The sequence below is a fragment of the Cololabis saira genome, chromosome 9 (genome assembly GCF_033807715.1).
Source record: "Cololabis saira isolate AMF1-May2022 chromosome 9, fColSai1.1, whole genome shotgun sequence".
Classification (NCBI taxonomy): Eukaryota; Metazoa; Chordata; class Actinopteri; order Beloniformes; family Belonidae; genus Cololabis; species Cololabis saira.
In genome coordinates this window covers 41,260,746-41,288,433 of record NC_084595.1, presented here as the reverse complement: position 1 = coordinate 41,288,433, position 27,688 = coordinate 41,260,746, and the positions used below count along the sequence as shown (strand labels likewise).

Genomic DNA, 27,688 nt, shown 5'->3' with positions numbered 1-27,688 from the left:
GCACATTTTGCAGCACACAGCCTGTTCAAGGCAACGGAGAGATACACTAGAGGAATCATTCTTTTGGGTTTGGAACGCTTCATCTGACATTATTACTAGAAAACTTAAAACGTATACGAATTGTTTTTCATAAATCCTGCCTCAATCCAGCCTCAAGCTCCTTTAAGATGTTAATCTTTAAACTAAACAGTTATTTTTGATTCACTTCTTCATTCCAGGCAGCAAATGACTCAAATTAGCATTTGATTTACTCTTAGTTCAGCCACTTAAAATCATGATTTACTCTTTCATCTGCTCTGGAAAAAGGGAGGAAACCCTTTTTAAGGTATTTTCTTTCTACGGCATAGTTTATTTTGTATTAATTTTGCAATGATATTTAAAATGGACATAATTTTCTTTTTTTTTCTAACCAAATATTTATTTGAATAATCTAAGCCTTTCTAAAGGAACTCACAAAATATCAGAAATATATTTTCTGATACTTTAAAACATTATGTTATACTTAAGTCTTGCTACCACATGTTTATAAATGGAAAAAAAACAGTATCTCACAAAATAAATTAAAAACTATCAGACAATTAGTATTAATATCCAATAAAATAAGTTTTTGAAAAAAGTCAAATGCATTTTCTGTTAAGTCCTTTGAGATTTTGAGCAACAATCTTGCTTGATCTTGATAGTGTAGTGCTCTGTTAATCACAAAGTAACCAACACTCTGATTTTCTAAGCTGCTAATGGCGGAGAGATAGAAAAGTTAGTTCAGTTTATTGGAGTATCACCTCGGTGGGATTTTTTTCTATAGGTTGGCACTCCAGTGTGGAAAAAAACACTTTTCCTAAGTACACTGGCACTGAAACTGTGGCATGCAAACTGCATGGTTTTTGTCACCTTGATGAGAAACTATTAAAACTGCAGAAATAGATCTTTATGAGTTAATTACCTTCCAGACCATCCAGTTGAGTCACACCTCAAAAATGTACAAGCTCAGAAAGACAGCAACAGAAATTGTATACACAGCAAGAATCGTTCAAAGACTGGAAAAATCCTTCGTAGTCACACAGGAAAGACATTTGCATTATGAATAACGTGACTTGAGCAATTAAAACTCGGCAATTTCAGTATGATTTGATCATTTTGTGCCCTGTTTTGATTTGATACCAAAAGAAGACCCACCGACATCCTAGGAATCAGTTCTATTTCAATAATGAGGTAAACAGCGCCCCCCTGTGGTGGGAATCAGAAGTTACATCTAGAGGAAAACTATTATAAAGGGGCGACGATGGAAAAAACATTGGCAAGGCCCTTATTGCTCAGATGATACAGTATTGTTTTATGTGTTTTATATACTTTATTATTAGTCTGTATTGTTAAATATGTGGAATACAATCATATGTGTAAGTGTTTTCGTAATGATTTTCCTAATATCCTATAATAGGAATAGGATTCCTAGTTTTCATTTAACAGCACATCGGTCTCACAGCGAGTATTTACATTTTTAAACGAACTGACATGCGACCAATTGTTCTTTCCACCTTAGTTATCTTTACATTTCCCCTGACAAAGCTACCAGTTTTATAAATGTCTGTTTAGACGACATTTCTGGATTGGTGTTATTAAGTTGTAACCTTTTTCCTTTCCTTTTCTATTATAAAATAATAGAATAAAATAAAAATTAAATATTGGTCTGATGTTACGATTGAATCTGACTACATGTCATATTGTGATGTTTATACAGCATAGTAGCCTACAAGAAAATCATTCATATTTGTGTTTTTGTTTTTAAGAGTCCAAGTGCGCATGCGTGAGTCAAAGCCACAGCGGGTGTTTTTAAGTGACAAAAACTCTCCGAAACACCGCGTCTCCTTATAAAAACACGGACATACAAGTCAAAATGTAAGTGATGTAGAGATTTAATGTTTAAAGTTTCTTTATCAAGTGTTATACATAAATCACGTATATACTCATTAAGCTAGCGCGCGAAACAACCGTAAAATAGCGAAACACGGTTTTATAACCACGACACTTTTTTTTTCCGAGTAAATGTTTTTTCTTTGTCACTTGGGCTAAAATAAGCCTTTATGCTGTTGTTCGCAGGTGTGAAGCGAGCAGCTGCGCTGCGGATAAACTCTTCCCCGCCGTCAGATTTAAAGCTCTCGACTACGTGTTTGAGGTGAGTCTGAAGGCTGATTTATGGTTCCGCGTCACACCAACGCAGAGCGGCGTAGGGTACGCCGTAGGCTACGCCGTCGATTTAACGCGGAACCATAAATTAGGCTTGAATTGTTGGGTGAAAATCATGGTAAATGTTTTTTTTTTTTTTTTTTTTATTCGTGTCAAAGGTTCATTATAAAACAAACATGGCAAATATACATTCCATACAAATACATTTGTAATCGAAACGAGGTTGATAAAGGGAACAGTAGATTGGACACTGTATGTAAACCTGAGAATAAAGTGTATAGAGATTGAATGTCCCACGACAATTATACAGTAATATAATATGAAAATAAGGTAGCCTACAAACAATAATAAATAAATTAAATACATGACTTTTAAGTAAAATAATGCAACAATGTCCATCATACAAGGGGTAAGAAATGATATCAGTCTTCCAAATCAGTGGGAAAATGTCTTAACACTTATTTTTTTTAAAGATTTTAAATATAATCCAAATTAAATTAAAAAAACAAATTTGGGGGATGACTTTAAATATCTATTTTTATGAATAAAGAATTTGGCTATACAGAGGATTACATTACAACAGAGTTCATCACTTTTGTTTTGTAAAAACATGCCAAATGTTATATTATCTCTAGTAATAGAAGTTGGGAAGGATAAAAGCCTTCACTTTCTCCATTTGTGAATGTCAAGCCAGAACACAAGTACCACATGAGAAAAATATATGGTCCGTAGTCTCTGTGTCATTTTTACAGAATGAACAAATATCATCAAAACCAAAACGTGATCTGAGTAGTTCTTTGGAAGGATATATGTTGTTCATAATTTTGAAGTGTGTTTCTTTCACTTTGGGGGGAATAGGTAATGTTAGATACATTGTTCTTGATTTAGTAGTGGAATTCTTTTATCAAAACTGGTGGTAAATGTTGCTGGTGTTGATTTTCTTCCCCATGGTGTTTCCTGTAGAGCAGCACCAGCCTGAGGGTGAGCATGAATCTGCTGGCGCTGCCAACTCCGTATCTGGCTGAGAGCAGCGCGCTGAGCAGCAGCTGGGCGGAGAGGAGCTACCGCTGCCCCTGGACCAGAGGTGATCCAGCACCAAGACCCCTAGACCCCCCTAAACCCCCCAGACCCAGACCAAGACCAGAGAGCAGAGGTTTATAAAGTACTTGAAAAAAGTAACTATGTAAAAGTAGAAATACCATAACTGAAAAAGACTTAGTTAAAAGTTAGTCACCCATAAGAAAACTACTTGAGTAAAAGTCTTAAAGTAGCTCACATTAAATGTACTTAAGTATCAAAAGTATCTTGTGAAGTATCAAAAGTACAAGTATTTTATAGTACGCATGAAAAGAAACAACACAACCAAATATTATCCTTCCCCTGTTTGTTTTATTTTACTTTCTAACTAATGTGGTACAGAATACAACACCAAAAATAAACTGTCTTTCCTGCAAAATATAATTCTTTGATTATTTTAATTTGTAACAAGGAACGAGGTGGCAAATGTCAAAGTAACAAAGTAAAAGTATATTTTTTAACTTTTAAATGTAGTGAAGTAAAAGTAAAAGTCCTGATTAAAAAAAAACGCAAGTAAAGTACAAATCCTCAAGACCAAAAACAAACTGCAGTGCTTTTAAGGGTTGACACGACTACTAACAGAATAACCAGCCTCCAACACCCCCCTCCACCTCAGAAAAGTCATGAATAGTAAATGTTACTGATTTAAATTGGACTTAATTTGGAGATTAAACGATTTAAAATTTTAAATATTAAAGATCATCATCATCATGTTTTTCAGTGGTCAACTTATCGTCAGGTATACTGCCACAGTGTTTATACTAACACACAGGTTCAACAGGCTGTGTGATTGCAACAGCAGGAGAAATGGCAGGATGAATCCTCCGTAAATTCACTGCCATCTCTTCTTGGACTGTTTATCTCAGAGAAAGACAACTTATGAAAGTCTGTGAAGTTCAATACTCCATGATCATGTCATCACCAGATTGAACAATGTGATGCCCATCATCTTCATCAGTGCCCAGAGAAAGGGGAGAGGTGATAAATCCATAAAAGTCCATAAACTTAAACTTAAACTTTATTTATTTGTATAGCGCCAAATCATACAATATAAAATGCAACACATGGTGCTTTACATGCAGAATAAAATAACAATAAAAAACACAATTTAAAACATTCCATACGACCCCACCCCCCACGCGTACACACACACTCACTCACACTCATATACCTGTGCACACACTCACACGCCCACACCCACACACACACACACACAATAAGTGGACTGGTGACATGGCTTAGCACTAACGATCCAGGTGAGGAAAACACTACCTATGGGTGGCCGTCCCCACCGAGAGGCATCACCGACCACGACCACCAGAAGCATCCCCACAGAGACCCCCCCAACCCGGACAGACCGGGGCAGACCCCACACAGAAGGTGGAGCCACCCCCCAGCTACCCAGGCCTGAGGGATCCCCATGACGACACCCCCATGGGCGGAGCAGGCACACCTCCCAGTGTGAACGACCCCCCTGAGGAAACACTGGAGCTAAAAACTAAAAGATTAAAAGAAAGTAAAAAATGCCTAAAAGTGTAAAATTTTAGAGAAATATATATAAAACTTAAGATGAATAATAAATAACATAAAGTAAAAAGTCACTAAAATGGATTAAAGTTTTAGAGATGATAAAAGAGCTAAAGAAGTACACACAATACATAGCTAAAAACACTAGGTAAATGAGATCAGATAAAAGCCAAACTAAAAAGGTGTGTCTTGAGCCTCCTTTTAAAAATATCAACATTCTCTGCGGCCCTGAGGTTCTCTGGCAGGCTGTTCCATAAAGAGGGGCCACAATGGCTGAATGCAGCCTCACCGTGGGTTTTGGTCGCGGTTCGGGGAATGGTTAAAAGGCCGGTACCAGAGGACCTCAGGGTCCGTGAGGGTTGATACAGTAAAAGCAGATCAGATAAATAAGATGGCCCAAGACCGTTAAGACACTTAAAAACCAGTAAAAGAACCTTAAAATCAATCCTGAAACGGACGGGGAGCCAATGCAGCGATTTTAAAACAGGTGTAATGTGCTCCCGCCCTCTGGTCCTCGTCAGCACGCGAGCGGCTGAGTTCTGTAATAGCTGTAAGTTCTTAATACTCTTTTTAGGAAGACCAGAGAGCAGGGCATTACAATAATCTAAACGACTAGAGATAAAAGCATGCATCAGCACCTCCGTGCTGGCCTGAGAGAGAAACGGGCGGACTCTGGCTATGTTCTTAAGATGGTAAAAACCTATTTTCGTGATATTCTTTATGTGTGGAATAAAAGTGAGCTCAGAGTCAAAAATAACACCCAGGTTCTTTACACGTTGCGAAGGTTTAAAATCTTGTAGTTTTGGTAAAAGTTTCTCTCTCCGGCCTTCAGGACCAATAACTAAAACCTCTGTTTTGTCCTGGTTGAGCTGTAGGAAATTATCTGCCATCCATGACTTAATATCTAAAATACAGTTAAAAAGGGCATCAAGTGGCCCTGTGTCATCAGGAGACACGGCGATGTACAGCTGTGTGTCGTCAGCGTAACTGTGGAAGCTGATGCCGTGTCTCCTGATGACGTCCCCCAAGGGAGCCGGCATGTTAGGCCAGAGTTGATGTTAAAAGAGGACTTTAATCAATCAACTAAAGTGTGGGGCTGAATATAATGAAATATAAGATGCACAACAACTTGTGACCTTCTGGATTGGTTAAAAGTATGTTACGGTTCGTTTTTCTATTTCTAAAAATAGTAACAGCCCAATACATTGGTATATAACTCTGGGGGTGATATATGACAACATTCCCACTCAAGTGTTTACTAGTATAACTTGTGACTACTACTGGAATTGCTGATTATTGATCTAAGAAATAATTATTAATCTCTAGATAACCCATTTCGGTTTCGTTCTCATTTTATTTTCTTATTTAAGTTTACATTCATTGCACTACTACTACTTTTTTGTTATATCACTATATTAGTATCTTTTTATTTGTGTTTATTGACTATTTTTTTAATTTTTATTATTATTATTTGTTTTATTTTTATTTTTTTTTTTTTTTGCTATTCCCAAAGGAAATTAATGATGATAACTGTGGGGGAGGGATGGGGAGAGGGAGAAAAAAAAAAGGTATGTTCATCTGTTTTGCTCTGTATTGTGGAAACAATCTGCCAATAAAAACATATATAAAAAAAAAAAAAAAATTGTTACGGGAGTGCATTGAAGCATTTTTCATACGTTGTGAAGATGCTATTCCTTCTTAGTAGTATATATGCACATTAAAATGTCACACCTTGCATAGTTATTTTTTTCTTCGGGCCAATTTATATAATACGGCCAGACAATGCTGAACTAATGTAAATTGTGCAGTCCCAACTTTTGAAAACAGGGATCAGAAGTAGAGGAGTTTGAGGAGAGACTGGGGATGACACCAGGGGTTACTCATACATTCACCTTTATCAACTGAAACACAATGCATACAGGGAGAGATAAACAAAGAACCACAACAAGAAGAGAAGAGAAACATGTGGAATCAGGGAAAATAAGAGTAAAACCAAACCCAAAATCATAATACGGTGTTTGTGCTGAACAGAGAAACTATTTGAGTACCTGCAGCCATGATAACAGTAACATATGTATTAATACATTGATTTTCTTGACAGGAAAGCTCATTCCTTCATGCAAACTCTTTGCTGGTGGTTCAGTGCTCGATGACCTGGGAGGAAAGAAGCAGCAGCTTAATCCACTTGAAAGGTTCTGTCACTTAGAAAAACAACAAAAATAAACTGCTAGTTGCAGAGAGTTTTGATAGATTGCTGTCACATTTTAGGTTTGATGTTAAAGATGATGTGGAGGTGATACCCAGCTCTAATCCAGACTCATTGGAGGATTTTGACCGGGATCAGAATGAGCTACAGATCAATAATCCATGTCAGGAATCATTTTTCAAGTTGACAGTTGAGCAGATAAAGCCAGGAAACAAGAGCAAAGGTTATTATTCCATTTTAATTCTGATTAAATACTGAATAATGATGAGCTCAATAATAATAATAATAATAATAATAATACATTTTATTTGTAAAGCACTTTTCATAAAATAATCAACACGTTTATATCTTTAGACCTTTTGCTGCCAGCGGAGCCGATACCCGCTGATCACCTGTCACGGATGAGACCTTTCCCCTCACTGAAAACCAAACTTTCCCGACTTGGGACAATTCCTGTGGCCGACCCTCTGCTTAACTCAACAGGACTCGTCATCTCTGCGGACGCCATGTTCAGGTGTTTGTCCACATCATGCTGCACTCAGAGTTGTTGCATGTTAGAATATGTTCACTGCCGTCAAGAAAAACCCCTCTTCTGTCCCAAGTACCGGTAACTAGAATGTCCAAACCTGTGATTACAGCTGTTTCAGACACTGTTCACCGTATGAAAAACCTCCAGATGTGGACACCACTGACATTCACATGTCTGCATTTGTTCCCGAGGAGTTTGTTCAAGAGTCACTGATGGAGCCAGAGGTAATTCAACTTTTACGAATGAACAGATTTATTTCTGATCATGTCATTGCTGATAACTTCTCCTGTGCAGTTGCTGCAGTTGCCTGCGGTGTTGGAGCCTCCTCAGTCTACGCTGCAAAACTTCACTGCCTTTTCAAGCCTGTGCAGTCGTATGGATGTTTGTCCTGAACCACTGGATGAGGAGTGTTCAGTCCTGGATTTGCTTCATAAAAGTGAGAGGGGAGACTGGAATGATTTAAGATAAAAAAGAAAATATAAAATGGGGAAAAAGAAGAAAATTAACTGCAACATATTTGGACTTTCCTCAGATTCCCTTTCAAATACATCAGTGGATATTTTCCAGTATGATCTGCCGCAGGATTACAGCAAAGACCTTGGGACGAGTGGAGACCTGATAGAACTTGGAGGTACTTCCCCGGTTTTACTATCACGGTTGAAATTCACTGCCAACAGTCAGCGCACATGTGGCCTTTGCTTTCCCAGGACTCCTGGTTCCTTCAACGGACAGAGAGCTGGACTTGATACTCAGCCCAACTACCAAGAAGAGTCCAACCCACATTACGTTGTCCACCTCTCACCTCCAGAGGGAAGAGTTGTCTCCCTTCTGCAGACCGTGAGTGTTGATTTTCTCATTTCTTTGTTATTAAGATGTGTGTTTTTAATCCGAAGTCACCACTTGGAACCCGATGCTTCGACGTTGCCTCCGTAAATAACACGGACGATTGTCTTGCAGATCTTTGATGTCAGCAAAGACTCAGGAGGATCTGGAGGGGCTAGTTTGGAAAGCAGAGAAGTGTCCAACATCTGTGGTGCGCTTACTGTTGTCAGGTAAATAAATCATTAAATAAATGACATAACCTCTAAACTCGGGAAGGTGCTGCAGGGATTTGTCTTGGAGGACTGTTGTAGGTTTTTCACACCACTAGATGTCAGTGTGCATCCAGTTTTTATCAATTCCCTTCAGAGATTAATACGGTATTTTGAATGAAATGAGTAAAGGCCCTGTCAAGCCAAATGATGATGCATCATGGGAACTGTTGGATCCTATGTCGTTCATATCTGTCTGAGGAAGTACACTGGTGCATTAATCATTTATCAGATACTTAGGAGCTCTTTAATGGCACTTGTGTCAATTCATTAAAACGTTCCACCATCTATTATCAAATTACACTTTCATCTTGAAAGATTTACAGACGATTGTCCTCACAAGCATCTTACAAAACTCTGTATTTTCTCACAGAGCCTCAGAGAAATGAATCCCATGTCGACTTCCAGCCCCTCCGCGAAGCCTTGAGGGTTATCACATTAGAGACGGAAGGTTTCAGCCGTGCTGTCGACAAACTGAAGCTCCAGGTGGAGACGGGGACCCCACCGGTGTTTTTGGGCAGCAGCCTTGAACTCACAGAGAGATTCACGTCTGAATTTGCCGCCACCCGGGTGGAAGAGATGGAAGTCTTCAGGAAACTGCTGCCTGAACACGGAGACGGTGAGTGTCTGAGTCGAGTCTGGGTCGCTTGTTTCAGACTGAACGGTTCTGCAACTCTAGGGAAAAAGGTATTTGTTTTACTTGGTCTGATTTTATTCACTTATTTTATGCAAAATAAGGACAATAATAAGAATAATAAAGTAATAGTGAACAAAACAACATAATAATATGATGAATAAAAAAGTGAGTTTCTAGTTTTTATTCAATTGTTCTTTTCTTCTGGTGTCAGACCAAGCCATCCTGCTGGATCCTTCATACAAAGATCCTCGCTATGAAAAACCCACTCCGAGCACCTTGACGAGACCTGCCGTTGGCCCTGAAAATAGGAAAGAAAGTCCTGCCGGCAAACAGGGCGTTTCAGGGAACAGGTCTTCTGCTCAGACAAACGACGTCAGAGCGGGAAGCAGGGACGGCCAGGCAGAGCGGAGCGGCCACGGGTTCCAGCCGCTTCTGTCCTCCAGACAGAACGTTAGAGACAATGACAAAAGTCAGGTGTTCAAGAGACGTCAACCAGAGAAGGATGTCGACCCTCTGTCCAGTTTCATGATGCTCAGGTCCCAGCATGCACTTCAGGTTGCTGTAACGCCGCACAGCCCAGACACCACGGCAGGTACACTTGCTTTAAGTTCTTATAGTCTGAATTCCACTCAATCACACGTTTATGATGAGTGGTTTGCCTCACATGTCTTCTTTTTGTCATAACAAGAGAGAAAGATGTTACAAAAGGGACTCAAACTCACTAAATTGTGTCATTTTGAAAAATTTGGAATCTACACGTGTACTGTACATTTGAAATTGGAGCAGTGTTTCCCTCAACACTGACTTCCATCTTTCTACTTTCATAGAAACTTCTATATATCTATATATATATATATATATATATATATATATATATGAATAAATCACAGTATCCCATTGACCTTATTTCATCAGATTTATTTTTATTCCAGTAATGTGGGATTCTTTTTCAGTTTTGCTCTTTTTTTCGTGTGTACATGTTAAATCTACGTGCAGTAAGACCATTTTATTTGATTAAAACTTGTTGTTTTTGATTATTGATTTCCAGGAGTTAAACTTAGCTTTTATGAGGTTTTGAACTTTTTTTTCCCCCGATTTAAAAAAAACAACAACAAAACAAACCAAAAAGAGCAATCGTTTTCAGACATTTAATAGACCAAATGATTCAAATTAAAAGTTTTACACTCTGATCTTTTTCTGCATAAAACATCAGCAGAGGAGAAGCAACTAGCACCAGAGCCTGAGCTGCAGACTCCTCCCGAGCAGAAAGCAACACCAGACGTTAGTGTGGCGTCGGTGAGCGTGGCTGGAGACTCTGCCAGAGAGCAGAGACGCGCTGCTCAGTGGTCCAGTCAGCTCATCCACCGACCCGACAGCCAGTCCAGCTCTCAGGAGAGACCCGGCAGCAGAGTCCTACAGGTCCAGGCTACAGGTGGGACTCACACGCCACACTGTTGGGGAGTGACCAACGGCAATTACTAACTCACAATATTTATTCAAAAATCTTTGAAGAAGGCACTACTTAAGTTACCAGTTATAACAATCTTAAAAGTAAGTCTGTGCGTGCCATCAGAGGAGAGGTGTAGCTCTATAGAGCAGATAGTGAAAAGTTAAATATAACAATTGATTAGGGTTAAGGGGAGGCCCTTAATCCCAATTGCTCCCCGGGAGAAATGGTGTGTTTGTTCTCTCAGTAATGAGTTAGTTAAGAAGAAAAAAGAACATGAGAGCTGAAACATCTTCAAAAACAAAAAGTAAAAGAAGCCTGTACCCCAGTTTGGATGAAAATGTGGAGTCAAAAATAAAAAATAAAAAACAGATAATCCGTAACTCAGATTTAATAGTATTTAATAGTTTATATATATATATATATATATATATATATATATATATATATATATATTTAATAGTCAGTAAAAGTGCACTTATTCTTGTACATGATTCTACTGATTATAATGATAAGCAGTTACAGTTTTTGTCTTATGTTTAAAGAATTAAACCTGAGCACTTCTCATGATCTGAGGTTTAGCGTGGTGTCATGTACAGTAGAAAAACTGCAGTCAAGACTTTTTTTCGGTGGTGTTGTTTTAACCCTCTGTGCTGCCTTGCAGACAGCCAGCAGCGTGCGTACCGGGAGCTGCTGGCTTTTGCTCAGCCTTGTTTGAGCTCAGCCAGAAATCTGGGGCTCAGCTTCCCGTCGTGGGGAGACTTCAGCTGCTTGGCCCCGGACCAAACGCACTTCCTCCTCAAACAGCAGGAGAGGGCGCTCTGCAGGACTGCTGCACACGATGTAGAAGCGCTCAGGGGTACGAAATGCCTTCTCGATTGCAACTTTGTTTTAAATTGTTTCTCATCATCCTTATATTTGTCTTAATCTATTAAACTTTCACCTTAAATATTACAAAAAACGGCTCATACTGTGTTGAGTGCAGATCAGGAGCAGCTTCTCGGCCAGGCAGCGCTGATCCATGTGCTGGTGACATTCAGAGAGCTGTTGCTGAAGTGTGATCTGAGCACTGCAGTGGGTCAGTAACAACCATCGCTTCCAGTCTTAATCAAATGTACAATATAAAGCACATTACAATTAGCGTTCTTTGATCACATTATAGTAAAAGCGCTTTAAAAGAAACAAAGAGCCACTTTTAAGTCTTACATCAATGTTGAAGAGCCTTTTCTTCATCTTAAATCAGACTGTAGTATTCCCGTTCCTCTGTTATCTGAAGTGTACCTGACCAAGGCATGGGAGACATCTGCAGAGCAGAGTCTGCAAAAGCTACTGAAGAAGCTGAAGATCATCCTCTACCTCAGTAAGAAGAACCTGGAGTCCAACTTCAAGCTGCTGGAGCTGCAGCGGTCCCTGTCCGAACGGCTGCACGGCAGCAAGAGACAAACTGCAGAGAAAGTTAGTGTTTACCACAAGACAGTGTATACTTGTGTGTGCATAATTAACGTAGTGCAATTGCTTAAATTAGTCAAGGGCGTGCAGTTTTGATTCACCTGATAAGATCCTGGTGGTTTTTCCCCGGTAGATTCTTGTCATACTATCAGTTGACTGTGATGAGAGCAGATCAGTCGTCATCAGCAGCTTGAGCCGAGTGGTCGGTGAGCAGCTCTTTATCACCTTCATACATTTCTGCAATCATACAATTACTGTAGCAGCAGAGGTTGTGGAGATTCTTGCGGTGGAAACAAGTCCTGTGATTACTTTCAAAAAGCCTGATGACTCTAAATAAACTTAGTACAAGCAATCCGTAAAGTACTAGTGCAGAATCTGTGTACCATACAGTTGTCTTTGTGTTTTTTTTTGGTTGTTTTAGATGCTGCTACTTCTGTTTGTCCTGAGGACGACAGGAAAAAGCTCAACGGTGCAAGTGTGGTCAGCAGGTGAGGCTGTTTAGTTGTCTGGCTGAGCCGAGTGTCAATCGCCCTATTTATACGCCCTATTTTACAAATCAATTTAATGCTTTAAAGGATAAATTCACCTAACCCTAACCAGACATGGTAAAAAACAAACTATAATCGCTCAAACCACACTACTGGAGGCTTCAGAGAAGGTTCAGTAACACGAAGGGAAGCCCCGCTGCACTCTGGCTACAGTTATGGTCTCAGATTAGTTATAAAGTCAAGGTTTATAGCCTTCTGGTAGATTAGATTAGATTCATCTTTGTCTCTTCACATCCCCAGTACAAGCAGCCAATTGCAGTTAGTCTCTGACAGGAAGTGCAAACTAGTAGTGAAGAATAAACACAATTAAAGCTGCAGCTTAAAATTATATTAATGTACAGGACTGTCTCAGAAAATTAGAATATTGTGATAAAGTTCTTTATTTTCTGTAATGCAATTAAAAAAACAAAAATGTCATACATTCTGGATTAATTACAAATCAACTGAAATATTGCAAGCCTTTTATTATTTTAATATTGCTGATTATGGCTTACAGTTTAAGATTAAGATTCCCAGAATATTCTAATTTTTTGAGATAGGATATTTGAGTTTTCTTAAGCTGTAAACCATGATCAGCAATATTAAAATAATAAAAGGCTTGCAATATTTCAATTGATTTGTAATGAATCCAGAATGTATGACATTGTTGTTTTTGTAATTGCATTACAGAAAATCACAATATTCTAATTTTCTGAGACAGTCCTGTACAGTATGTACAGGGCTATGTATAAAAGTATGAGAAGAAGTGCAGGTTTAAAGATACAAGTGGTAAAGCTTATACTAGATTATCAACATCACCACACTAACAATAAAAACAATATATGCTAAATGATAAAAAAAAACAAAAAAACTTGTGTAGCATGGAGTATAAAAATGGAGATAAAATCAAAGAAACTCGAAGCTGGCAAAAATGTGTGATGGCAAGTCAAAAAAAAAAAATTGGAAATTGGACCAAAACATTTGCATTTATACTAAATAAAACTGAGCAAAATGAGCTTTATCATACACTAAATCTAGTGTTAAATGGAAAATGATCTGCCGCTCGGGAATATTGATTCAAATATCATTTTCACACTTCCATCCCGGCCCACCAGCGTGAGCGAGGCCGACTGCGTGGTGGTGTATGAGCAGCATATCGGCCCCGACTTCCCATGGAGCTGCTTCTCTGTGGTGGTGGAGTTTGACCACCCGGGACAATCTCCGTGGTCCACAGTCTGCAGTGAGAGGAGCATCAGCCACCTCACCTTCAACACCACCGTGACTCCTGACACTGGTCTGCTGCCACACGCTCACTCTGCTCTACACGTCACATACTGTGTTTGGTTCCTGCATAAATATCTCTTTGGTTCCTTTAACACACAGATCAAACCCTGTGGTGCCTGGAGGACAACGTGCCATTCATTTTGTTTGTGACAGACGGGCTTCTTAACCGTCCACTGCTGCTACAGACACTTGAGTCAAGGCAAGCTTTATTACTTGTCTTTACAGAGCATTACGTTAAGAATTATTGCCACATATTTGCTATTGAACATATTTTTAAACTGGGAATGATCTGATCGTAAGTGGCCATGTATCGTTATTAAGGTCAGTTGTACGGTTTAAAGGAGCTTGAGGCCGGATTGTGGCAAGATTTATGAAAAAAATCCGTATACATTTTAAGTTTTCTAGTAATAATGTCAGATGAAGCGTTCCAAACCCAAAAGAATGATTCCTCTAGTGTATCTCTCCTTTGCCTTGAACAGGCTGTGTTCTGCAAAATGTGCTGCAATTCGGTCCCGAATTTCCCGCGCTGGGCTGCGGATGTGAAGTCACATGACGCTGCATGTGCGTTCTCCCCGTTCTCCCGTGCAGGCTTCACTGTTGGCTGCAGTACCCCAAACGGCCGTCGTGGTGAAGGGTGGCGCTAGAGAGTCTCATTTCTTAAAAGGAGCCTCAAGCTCCTTTAACTGGATCTCCACTATTTTGCATCTGTATCGTCGATGATGTATGATTCTTGATACTGACAGTAAAACAAAAGGGCAGACAAGAAAATAAACACTCAATTTTTCAGACTTTTGCCACGTGAAACAATTTGAAGTAAATCAGCTTGATGCTTTCTTCTGCGAGGCACCCAACATACGTGACGGTGCTAACTTCCCCCCTGAATGCAGTGTTGTGAAAAGTGTCTGTGTTGCAGCTTCAGTGTAACGGTGCTGGAGAGGAAGCACAGTCCAACCCTGCAGATGCTCGGCGGGATCCAAAACTACGATGTGATTACGGTGGATGAAAGCACCGCTATTATCTTTCAGGTTCAACAGCACACACACACCTATTTCTATATTCATGAGGACCTACTCTGATATACGTAGTGTTCCCTCAACAGACGCTCAAAACTCTGTTCTCTAAATCTCTGCCTCAGTGAAGATTGGCTTAAGTGTTGTCATTTGTAAGGTCCAAAGGTTTGTTCTTACAAAAATACACACACACACATTTGGAGGAATTAGTAAGTTCCTTTGGAACATTGTTATAAACATTTTAATGATAATTTACACATTTATTTGACAAAATGGACACCCTCCAGCCATCCGTGTTTCTCGAGGAGTCCAACTTTTGTATTAAATCATGATCACCTGTTTTTATCATCAACTCTTTTAAAAAAGCTTCATTTTTTATAGTGACTCTTTACCTGATTATTAGAGCTAAACTGTTTCTTGCAGGGCGGCCGCGTGTCCTTAAAAAGTCTTAAGTTCCATTTAGCTAAAACAAGGCCTTTAAATGTCTTAGTTTGTCTTAAATCTCGATCCAAGGGTCTTCATTTTTTAATCTTAATTTTAGAGGGAATTTATCCAGTCATCATTAAAAAGTTTTCATACACTTTGAAAAGGAAAAGTTTATTTAATCGTTTTGAGGAGAATCTTCTGCTGAGGTTGATTACCAGTTAGACACGCAATTGCTCGACAACATGTTAGTGTTGCCAGATTGAGCGGGTTTCATTTGACTTTGGGCTGAAAATATAGGACTGGCGGATTGATAAAATTCAGGCTGCTTTTCCTGGTTTTTACAAAATATTTTGTAGAAATTATTACCAAAAAAGTTGCCATTATGGCAGAGAAAAGTAAAAACGTACACAATAAACTCAAATTATATTTTATTTGCTTGAATCTACTCAATTTAATTGTAGCCTTTGTTTGGAGCCTGAACTTATTTTTGGCTATGTAGTGGTGTTGTGAAGCTCCATTTGCATATTACTTGAAATGTATTACGCTTTAATAATTGACGGTTTTGACATAGAGAGTATGATTTGGGCTGGTTTTTCATTATTTCGGTGGGTTTTACATTGAGTTTGGGCTGGAACCTGTCAGATCTGGCAACCTCGACCTCAGCGCTGGATTTCTTAGTCTTCGTAGTCTCGAGACAAGGCAAGAAAATATGGGTAAATGTAAAATTAGCAACAAATGGCTCGAAAATACCAGTTTCTCGTGGTAGCTGAAAGCTGTGACAGCGAAGCTATTGTGTAAACGTTTTGCGTCGGGTTAAACTGGGATCAAAGGGCTGGAGTCTCATAATGCAGAGCAGAAAACACGTAGCTTTTGCTGCAGCCTGCCAATGCCAGCCTCAAATCAGTGTCTTTTGCACCGCTAGCGGAGAAGAGCAGTATTGTATTGTAACTGAGATAGTATTGTGTGAGTTTTGTGTCAAGTGCTTCTAGTAACATAAGTGAGGTTACGTTTCAAGTGTTTGTGCCTTCACATTGTTACACTGTTACATTGGGTTCAAAGTGTGTGACGGTCTTTTTGGTCTTGAATTTTGTTTGAAAATTGTTTTAAAAAGTAATACATTTAACTTGGTCAAACCTGTACACACCCTGTCTTGATAGGGCCAGTCTGAAATGCAGGATTGAACATGTAAAGCCTCACTGTCCTCTGTAAAAGTGCACTATTACTCTTCACCAAGTGATCAGGTCTACGTCAGCGTATGCAAGCACGTGTACCTTGTGTGTGTCCAGGAGGAGGATGAACTGGGTCAGGAGCGAGCCAGCGAGGGGCTGGTGATGAGGCTGACCGCTCTCTCTCTGCAGTACAGCTGCTGCTGGCTCATCCTGCACTGCCCCGACAGCCCGGGAGGAGGGTGAGAGTCCACACACCCCCCTCAGTCTCTCTGAAGCAAATACTGTAACGCTCAAGAGTACAGTTACCAGTGTTTCCCCTACCATTATATAGGCCTGGCGGGGCCGCCAGGCCAACGAGACCCCCCGCCAGGCCTAAAAAAAAAAAAAAATCAATGATCATTTACGTTTAGGAGCTCCTCTGCAGCGCTGTTCTGCAACGGGAGTCAACCTGCTTCGTTGCCTAGTAACGCTGCTGAGAGCGCAGTCATATTATAATATATTATGGGATGTATAGAGTTTGTAGCTAGTCAAAAAAAAAAGAAAAAATATCGCGGGCGACAGACAACATTATATAAAGAAATGTTTCTGCAGGTCCGTGTGTTTGTGTTTGCATGAGACGCTGCAGGGAAGCATGAAAACACAGCCCGACGACACCATGCGTCCGCGGGGTCCTAGCGCCAGCCTTGTATGAGCGTCTAGGCTGATTTCAGCCCCCGGGTCTCCCACTCAGAAGGCGCGCCGATTTTTCCCAGTGGCCAACCGCGGTACTGCAACCAAAAATCCCATGCGGCCCAGAAAGCTTTTTTCCCATAGACCGCAATAGTAAAAGAGAAGCCTCTAAAACTGTTCACAGAACACCTCCAGCTGTAATCACCGGCAATTACTAATCTTTGTATTCTATATTTTTAAGTCATGGACTTTATATCCGTCAAAAATGTTTTATAACGGCCAGAAAAGTAAAAGAAAAGTCTCTTTCTGGGCGTGACGTCACGGCTGACGTCACAGCCGTGTCCGTGCATTCCACGGATGTTTATATTAATATATATTATGTAATTATATTATATTAATACATTAATAATATATGTAATACTATACATGTAATAATATACATTCATTAATATATTATATTAATACATATTATATTAATATTCGCGGCATTGCCCCGAGGCATGATGGGAGGCCCCAGAGCATCATGGGAGGTGACTCAACTGCGCATGCTCTATGGGCCGCACAACACGGAAGTAAACCCGGAAGTCAGAAATTTTTCAGCGTATGCGCTGAGTGAGTAAAATGCATTGAAATGAATGGGCGGCCATTTTCAAAGTCCCACCCAGTTTTTATTAAAGGGATTGTGACATGAAAAACACATTTTTCTTGATTTTTTGTGTTTTGTTGGGTGTCTTGACATCAATTACACCCAAAAAACAAGGAACTTTTAACATTCAGTGTATTGTGTGCTTTCTGGGATTTTCCGCATAACTATGCAAAAACGGCGCATGTGGTTTGGTGGCGGATCGTTACGTAACGATCCGCTAAATCACCGCCCCCTCCACCCAGCTCCCTGTCTTCTCTCCTCTCCAGCGCGCCATAAAGGCTGATTTATGGTTCCGCGTTACACCGACGCAGAGCCTACGGCGTAGGGTTACGCGGCGACGCGCAAGGTACGCTGAACCCTACGGCGTAGGCTCTGCGTCGATTTAACGCGGAACCATAAATGAGGCTTAACACGGAGCTGTTTAGAGCCTCTTTTGTTCTAATCACCGGAGGAAAACTGCTAAGAAGACCCACGGCCACTGACTGGACTTAAGATAAGGGGACACTGCTGCTTGCATGCCTTTATTTTTATGATTGTTTGCTGTGGTTCGCCCTCCTGCTTTTCCGTGCATGCTTCGCCTGTCGCTCCCGACGCCGCTGTGAGCGTATACTGGAGGAGGAGGAGGTTTGGAGGAGGAGCGGAGCAATGATTGACAGGAAAGGGAGAAAAGGAAGCATCTTTCACGGCGCAAAAAAACACTGTAATAAAAAGCCAGGAAAAGAGTACTAGAGTGAAGTTTTTCTTGTTACACTCTTTTAGACACATTTGAGGGATGTTGGCCAAGACTTTTAATAGTGTTAAAAGCATGTTAAAAATGATGTCACAATACCTTTAATACATCCATGGCTGATTTATGGTTCTGCGGTACACCAACGGCGTAGGTTACGCGGAGACACGCACCGTACGTGCGCGTCGCCGCGTTGGTGTACCGCGGACCATAAATCAGCCTTTACCGTCGCTGACACCGGTCCGACTGGTGACCCAGTAAAAAACAACGCATTTAAACATCTGGCTGGGATCCCAAATTGCTTAATAACCATAAATACAGCCCTTGGTTGTACCACAGTCCCCATGGTACATTTCCAATTTGTTGTTTAGCTTACATTTTTGTTCTGATTGAGCTTCTTTTTTTGGTAAGCAATAATGATGAAAATAACAGACAATAGGCTTTCCACTAGATTAGAACCACTAAAGGTTAATTTTCCCCCCAGTCAAATGCATGTAACTCTGTTATAACAAAACGGGTAAAACAAATCTACAATGTTTAAATTATTTCTAACTGATATAATCTCAATTGTGAATAGGGATGTTTTGTCACATATGCCGTGCACAAGCAGCCGTTAAAAGAGGACCATCCCAGAGAGTTTTCATAGAGATCCCTCTGAAATATATAGAAAAGATGTGCTCAATGCTCATATGGGGTCAGACCTTTCAGGCCCATGACACTTTGGTTAAAGGTTAGATTAAATCTAATTATTTCATTGAAGTGATATCATTCAGCAATATAGGCCTACAATGATTTTTAATGTAAAACTTTGTTATATTGCTACATGTCCAATATGCCGTCCCACGCGCCTCGTCTGTTTAGGATTTTTTCGGTGGTACCACCGGGCCTGAAAAAAATTCTAGGGGAAACACTGGTTACACACTGTTTTACAACAGGGACACTTTTAGATGTGTCTTAAAAAGGGTGGGAGGCTCCAACACACTGATAAATACACAAACACAAAGCCATGTGATGTCAGCTTCTCTCTCTCTGTGTGTGTGTGTGTGTGTGTGTGTGTGTGTGTGTGTGTGTGTGTGTGTGTGTGTGTGTGTGTGTGTGTGTGTGTGTGTGTGTGTGTGTGTGTGTGTGTGTGTGTGTGTGTGTGTGTGTGTGTGTGTGTGTGTGTGTGTGTGTGTGTGTGTGTGTGTGTGTGTGCGCGTGTGCGTGTGTGGGGGCAGATTTTGCAGTGAAGCTTTCAGCAACTTGGTGTTAATTTATTCGTCTCTGGTGCTGTTCAGCATGAAATCTGAGGACCTGGATGTGAAGGTAAAAACGTGCTGCATGAACATAACTTTTCTGCCAGTAGCAGTTTTATTATTTCTAATCATTAAGTTCAACAATATACCATTTAGTTCTTCATTATGATTAAAACAGGATTAATGATTACGTTTGTGTATGTTACGTGTTTTATGTCCATCATCTGAACCAACTTCAAGGTCTTAATGCAACAACTGATTAATAAAGTGTTTCACCAAGTTGTTTACAAGGGCACGAAGTAAGAATTGTTTTTCCATTCATTAGGTGATTCCATTCATTAAGTGGTTTGTAAGTGAGTAGAAAACTAAGAAAATTGACATTTTAAATATTCTTCAAATCATGGTGGTTGTAAAAGAAAAAGCAGTTAAACTGATTTGATGAGTAAAATGAAATGTATTAAATTGAGTATTAAACCAATTTTCCACAAACGGCTAACACTCTGAACATGAAAATGATGGAACAATCGCAGCCTGTTAGTTTCCTGATCTGCCCTTCAGGTGCTGATCGTGTCAGAAGTCGTACAAACAGCCAAACTGATCAAACAGATCTGCTTCACAACGATGATGTCCAGTGACGGGGACACCCTGAACTACCTGGACAGAGACTGGCTGCTCGTGATCCCTTCACAGGTGATCAGAACTTCAGCTTCAGCCTTATGAACACTTATTTGTTGCTCTGGTTAAACAATTAGTTTGGTTTGTGAACAAGTTCTTCTATTTACATTGACTTTATTACTATACACTCAACATTATTGGGTACCCCTGGTGGGTGAATAACAATAGAGGGAATGCACATGACATCACAGATGGAACTTCACAGCGGGTTACGTCCACTGAGTGGCAGAAAGACTGAGTGGCAGCGTAAACTTTTGAGCAACTTGAAAACATCTAAAATAGGAAAGAGCTGTTGTGTGATCGACTGTACTCATATATTTAGTAAGAAATCACAGTTATCGTTTTACAGACTAGTGAAAACTAAGCTTAAGAGAGACAAATGGATCGCTGCAATTCACAGAAACAACTGGATTCCAGGCACCGAAACGTGGATTTACGGTTCCCATTTTGTATCAGGTAATGTTGGATTTTTGGGTAGCTAACGTTAAACGGTCAAATCATAAAGTTCGGTGTCCTCATCACTTTAATTTCTACAACAAATCCTGCCTTGAAGTCGGACCAAGCGTCAAGACTTTTGTATGCCTTCAAGCTTTGCTTTGTGTATTTCCCCGGCGTAGAATTTAAGTACATATAAATATCAGGAAACTGGATTCGTGGCCAAATATTAATGTCCATGGACCACTGGTTCTTGGTAACTGTACCAAATATTAATGTCCATGGACCACTGGTTCTTGGTAACTGTACCAAATATTAATGTCCATGGACCACTGGTTCTTGGTAACTGTACCAAATATTAATGTCCATGGACCACTGGTTCTTGGTAACTGTACCAAATATTAATGTCCATGGACCACTGGTTCTTGGTAACTGTACGGGTCACTGTCAAGTCCAACTGCCTTTAATTTAAGCCGATAATCAGCTGTTATCCCGTCTTCTCCACTAGTTGCAGCCGTTTTTGCCACTCGGTGTGAGTAAGGGGGCTGGTCCAGTGGGGATGTGACGTCAGTGCATACCCTTATATCATTAAAAGTATAATGCAAGTAACATAATAGAGTAAATCCTGAAAGCAGCAAGTTGACCTGAGGATATGCGGTGTGAGCTTCCCCTTATCATCCCCTCCAGGAGGAGGAGTGTCTGTCTCAGTTCCCGTGCATCAACCCGTTAGTGGGTCAGCTGATGCTGAGCAGAGCTCCGTCCCTGCAGTGGCTGCTGACGGCCGCTCTCCCCGAGCTGGTGCAGATGTTTCCTGATGTGCCCCACAAAGTCCTCAAGGTAACCAGAGCACCTAATTCATAGAGAGCATGAAGCGTCTGTTTCATTACTAACCTTTCAGTAGGACACTCATGAGAATACGTTCCCTGAAATGTTTCATTGCAGTTTAAATTCACTTTGTTACAGATTAATAATCTGATTTCTTATTATAGGAGAAAAGTATTAGTTATATTAATACTACCGTATTGTCCCGAATAGACGACCCCGATTATAAGACGACCCCCTCTTTTTCAAGACTCAAGTTTGAAGAAAGACTTTTTGAACACCAAATTAAATTTTTATACAGAAAATAATTACAGTACATCTGAAACAAATTATTATAACAATATATTCGAGAGAAAAAGCATGTTATTTTGACTATTTGAAATCATTATCTTGAAGTTTGCATCATAACTTCTCAGCTGCCGGTTTACCTGCCGAACTTCCACCCTCTTTTCTCCAGATTGTCGCTACGTTTCTCCAGTTTCTGTTATCTCTTCTCTTATTTTCTTCTCTTTTCTTTCTTATACTATTTTTTATTTTTCTTCTTCGTGACAGGGGTTGGCTTGGGCCTGGGGAGTTAAGTTCAGCATTCGCTTTAAAGATATCTGAGGCCATCTAGCGTTGTGAATGGGTATAACGTCTAGACCCCGAATGTAAGACGACCCCCACTTTTTCAGTCTTATTTCAATGCAAAAAACACCGTCTTATATTCAGGCCAATACGATAGTTATGTTAGCACTGCCTATGTGCAACTTAGTCCAGGTAAAGGCTGATACTCGTGTTCAGATTTCCAAAATCAATGTTCAACATTTTATTATTCTGCCGCCCATAATTAACCGTCTTAGTTAAAGGCAGATTGTACAAGTGCCACAAGTTTATAGACCTTTAAGGAAGTTAAAGGAAGCGTTGGGTCCAGAAGTGTACGTTTTCTACGATTAGTTGAGAAGAGGCCAGTGAGGCGCGAAAACAGCTCGAGCTCATTCAAAATGATTTGTTGTAACAAAGAATAAAAGGAAGAAATGAGCTGAAATGGCCACAAATGTGACATTTGAAAATGTGAAATCAGTATTTGGATTTTTCCTGTTGAAATAAATCTAAACATAAATAGAAAATAAATAGAAAGCCTTTATTATCATTGTTCAGGTACAGTGAAAATTAGGCAGCAGCTCCGTCAAAGTGCACGCATGCAAAGACTATGTAAACAAGGAAACATAAATGTATATATATGTACACACACTATAAACAAGAGTGAATGGGAGGATAAAAAAATGTACATGGATGGGTGGGGGGGGATATTGCACTTAAATGGATGGAAAAACAATATTGCCCTTGAAAGGATGGGAGTATTGCACATAAACTTTAGCTAATTAAACTTTCAATCGTTAAGTTTTCCTATTATTCCATTCAACATTTATTACTTGGGCCTGATTGAATCGAGGGTCTCATGCAGATCAAAGCCTCTTGCCGAGTCCTTGAACATCGATGGTAAATTTAAATTTGCGGTGTCTGAATACCTTATTCTAGTTTGCCTCAAAAACCTCCTTTTTTTTCTGGTTTCAGCTTTTAAGTGACACCACCTCCCTATATTCAACGACGGGTGCAGATCCCGAAAATGCCCAGACAACTGTCAATGACACGGAGCGGCAGAACACCCCGTCAAAAAGCCCTGTGAGCCACGCAGTTGAGAGTCACACTCCGGATCTGGATCCAGATGTGTTCTCCAGCAAACACAATACCAGTTTCCTGTTTGGAGGCACACATGCAGAGGACTCCATCTTTGAACGAGACTCAGAACCTGCTGGTTTCAAACTTGACCTGAGTTGCACCTTTGACAGTTCAGAGGTTCACCTGCAGAGGAGCTGGATGAGCAGCGGCCTCTGGAGGGAGGAACATACGTCTACTTTCTGGAGCAGCAGGGCCGGAGCAGCGGGGAGGGTCGTTGGAAGGGAGGACGATGCGTGGCCTCCGAGGGTCCCGCCCGACGACTACGGCTCGCAGCGACACCCAGCCGACCTCCCGCTGAACCTGGACTCCACGTTCAGTTACAGCCAGTTCCCCCGCAGCGACAGCCAGCCTCCCCGTCCTACCTGGAGCTTGAGTCCGCACACAGATCCATCGTCCGGTAGAGGTCAGGTTTGTGAAGATTTCCTCCCCGGGGACGCAGGGGCGACGGCAGCGCCGGCCAACTACGGCTCCAGGTGCTGGAAAGGTCAGGAGAGGAAAAGGGGCCATGAAGCATCAGGCCTGGTGTCCTCAGGTGAACGATGGCGCCTTCACCGACATCCAACCTCCCAACGTACACCTCACCATGATTTTCAGCCTCTTATTTAAGATATATCTCCTGGGCTTTCTGTTGCAGTGTTGGCACCGACCAAGAGAGCTCGGCTGAGCTACGAGAGAGTTCCTGGGAGAATGGACGGACAGACGAGGCTCCGGTTGTTCTAGACCCGAGGAGATAACGGTGTTTTAAAATGCATGAAATGGCCTTTTCTGATTCAGTTGCAACTAGTTTCGTTGCAAAAATTTTGACGTTGAGACATATATTTTCATCAGTTCCTGCTTTATGCATTTTGACAGAATTTTAAGGGGATAAATTAATGTATCATTATTTATTCAGAGTGAAGTTAAAACAGTTACTTACATGAAATAAATAACTTAAGAGATGTATACAAAGTATTATAACATTAAAGACGCAGCATCCACTGTTAATTGTTTTCTTAGTGAATTATTAAACCGGATCGTTGATGGTTTTATTTATTTGGTTGTCCTTAATCTCCTCTTGTTTATCTTGCACATAAACTGAGATTATACAGTAATTACCTTATTTTTTTTTTCATTTTTACATGGAAAGGCATATTTGTTTACAATATGCAACATCCTAAATTAGCTTGTGTTAATTGAGTTAAATAATTAATTAAAATATTAATTACTCGTAAATTAACAATTTACTTATTTTACATTTTAAAAAGGGGGTTGCTGGGTTCTTTTTCAGAAAATAAGATTAAATGTAATTATGACTGTTTTGGTTCCCCCTCATTTTGGGCATCCTCACAAGTAGAAAAAAAGAGTGATTTATGGGTGAAGGACTGGAACTGAGGGTCTTTTCCAGCTACGCTGATAAAGTCTCTCATTTTAGCGGCTCTATTGGTGGGGCTCCTTTTTTTTCATATAATTTAGTGAAGCAATCCCCTTATCGTGCTCTCTCAGCATGTGGAGAGAGTGCTTATCTTCACGAGCCAGAAGAGTGAAGCCAGCTCCCTCAGGAATGATCCCCAGACAAAGACGACCCGGGGGACGCGGACGGCGAGCCTCCCTTCCTCCGGACAGCCGTATCCAGCACAGGCCAGCCACCATCAATAACCTGACAGCCCTTTCTGCTTTTTTTTTTTTACATCTCTGTCTCTCCGGCCTGTGTCTTCCCCGAAGCTGCGGACAAACAAAGGGAAGAGGAATGGTTTGTTTTTTTTACTGGCACAGGAACAAAAGCAGTCGGCAGGGTGGTCAAAGGAGTCCCCCGTACGACGGCGAGGTAAACAGCAGCCTAATGGCACGGTAATGGCTCCCGACTACACTTGAGCCCTGTGACTGAATGGCACAGGCCAGATAATGTGAGAATTAACAGGCTGTTTAAACCAAAGCATCCTTTAGACTGGATCTTGCCCAGGATTCAGCTGTAAAGGTCACTCAGCTCTTATCTCCCATCGCAGGCTGCAATTAACTGTCACCTGTGAGTTTCCTGATCTGCTCAAAGAAAAAACCTCAGACTTTTGGAGCAATTTAGATCCGATGAAAGGAGACAAAACAAAACTGTATAATGTTATTTGCTACAAAAAAAAGGCCATACAAAAACATTAAACACTGGTAACACAGCAAATTTGTCCTGATGACATACACACTAGAGTTCAGGATAGTCGCGTTTCCATTACCCCTGGATTTGAGCAAAACCCAAATCCTGTAATGGAAACGGCCGTAATTCAAAAAAGCTCCCAAATATCACCGAAAAAACCCCAACTTTTTTACACTTTTACGAGGTGGTTTTTGCAGGCGTTTCGATAATATACTGTAGTTTATCCCAAAAGTGTAATAGAAATGCTTTTCATGCATCTGCTCATCTCTGACAGTGCTGGATGTGACGTAGCCGATCAACCTAAAGTCATCAAAATCTAGTTTCCAGCAGCTTTTGGACTAATTAATACAATAAAGTTGTGCTATAACACTATTTAATCGTCATGCATCTAAGGGTTTTGTCTGAATAATCACTTGAATGTTGCTCCGCTGCCTTCATCATCTGACTATTTTCTCAACAGCGGTCGCAGCTATCACAATATTTTGTCCAAGTCTAAAGATGTTTTTGTGAATCTTCAAACTTGAGATTTTCATTTTAGTTGTTTTGAAGAGAAGTCTCGCAGAACAAGATACACAAGTTCCTGAGATACGAGAACGAGGAGAATAATGAAATACATTGAAAAACACAGTTCAATGGAAACACCGACCACCCTCGCTGCTTTTCTTTTGTGAAAAAGTGTAATGAAAACACGACTCGTATCAAGTACAGTTAAAAGGACCTGAAAGATCAGTTTCTCAAGTACAAACTGGAGAAATTGAACATGTTGAATCTATTAAAGGCTGAGAAGAAAAACTGAGACTATTAGGGTTTTATGAAAACGGTCCAATGGTGGGGACTTTCAACTTGAAACAGCAACATTGTATTTCAATGATACAGCAAACAAAGTCAGAGGATCCCCATAATCTCTACACATTATGCTCTGGAAACACCTGTAAGAAATAGTGTGCCCGCCCATCACTGAAAAATGAAACTTAATACATCAAAAGACTCACTTAGTGATGGACCAAACTTGAGTTTTAGGGTTCATCTTCTGGGAACCCGAGTCCGTCGAACAGATTTTTGATCCTTAAGCAAAGTGGCTAAACAAATTTTGGATATGACCTCCTACTGCAGGATGAAAACACAACAAGCAAGACATATTGAAAGAAGTCACACTTGCTTCACTTATTCAACTTGCCAGACGTGCAGATCAACAACAGTCCAACCCTGTTTAAAATCTATATGAACAACGTTGCTTCTGCTGCAGGCAGTTCACACATTCATGTATATGCCGACGATTCCATCTTGTACACATCCAGTCCTTCCCTGGACACTGCCTTAGGTTCTTGCAAACTAGCTTCAACAATATCCAACACGCTCTCTCCAACGTTCACCTTCACTTAAACACCAACAAAACAAAGTGCATGATATTCAACTTGAATCTACCACGTATCACCTGCCCTTTCAATATCTCCTCCCTGGACGGATCAGAACTCCAATTTGTTAATTCCTTCAAATATCTGGGTCTCTGGCTCGACAGTTCTTTTGACGTCCACATTAAAACATTACTTTCTAAAGTCAGATCTAGAATAGTTTTTTTGTTCCGCAATAAAGCATCTTACACCCACTCTGCAAAGCTCTGGTTAAAATGACAATCCTCCCAATTCTAGATAACGGTGATATAGTTTATAGATCTGACTCCAAAACCCTTCTCAATAAACTTGACGTCATCTACCATAATAATAATAATTAAAGCTGCAAGCAGTGATGAACGGGCCCTCGCACTCACGGCCACCATCCCCCATAAGCATATCAGAAAAGACACCACCCACGACTTCCTATGTCAAACCATCCAAAAGTTATGGCAGAAAATAGGAACTATGAAATAGACCAATCAGAAGAAGAGGCGGGGCGAATTTGCACCAATTATGGTCAAGGACTCAAAACCATGTCCGATGACACCACGCACGATTCTTTATTTCAAACCGTTCAAAAGTTATGGCAGAGAAATGTTTTCTTGCCACACCCATTAATGCAAACCATGAAATATCAAATTTATCACCAGGCCTGGCTTGTATGCCAAATTTGGTGACTTT

General features: G+C 40.4%; 1 protein-coding gene across 1 annotated transcript; it reads left to right on the top strand.

The window, feature by feature from the left end:
- The first annotated feature begins 1,204 nt into the window (after positions 1-1,204).
- LOC133451304 (protein shortage in chiasmata 1 ortholog) lies at positions 1,205-24,344 on the top strand. Its single transcript, XM_061730272.1, has 28 exons — positions 1,205-1,209; positions 2,095-2,170; positions 3,145-3,265; positions 6,887-6,977; positions 7,054-7,214; positions 7,346-7,507; positions 7,668-7,744; positions 7,815-7,956; positions 8,053-8,151; positions 8,228-8,357; positions 8,478-8,572; positions 8,985-9,230; positions 9,460-9,840; positions 10,462-10,680; positions 11,360-11,554; positions 11,681-11,773; positions 11,972-12,150; positions 12,278-12,350; positions 12,566-12,632; positions 13,787-13,965; positions 14,055-14,154; positions 14,869-14,980; positions 16,678-16,799; positions 19,820-19,907; positions 20,396-20,527; positions 21,635-21,784; positions 23,327-24,023; positions 24,126-24,344. The coding sequence occupies exons 1-28, from the start codon at positions 1,205-1,207 to the stop codon at positions 24,209-24,211; spliced, it is 4,278 nt and encodes a 1,425-aa protein (XP_061586256.1). The 3' UTR covers positions 24,212-24,344.
- The last annotated feature ends 3,344 nt before the right edge of the window (positions 24,345-27,688 follow it).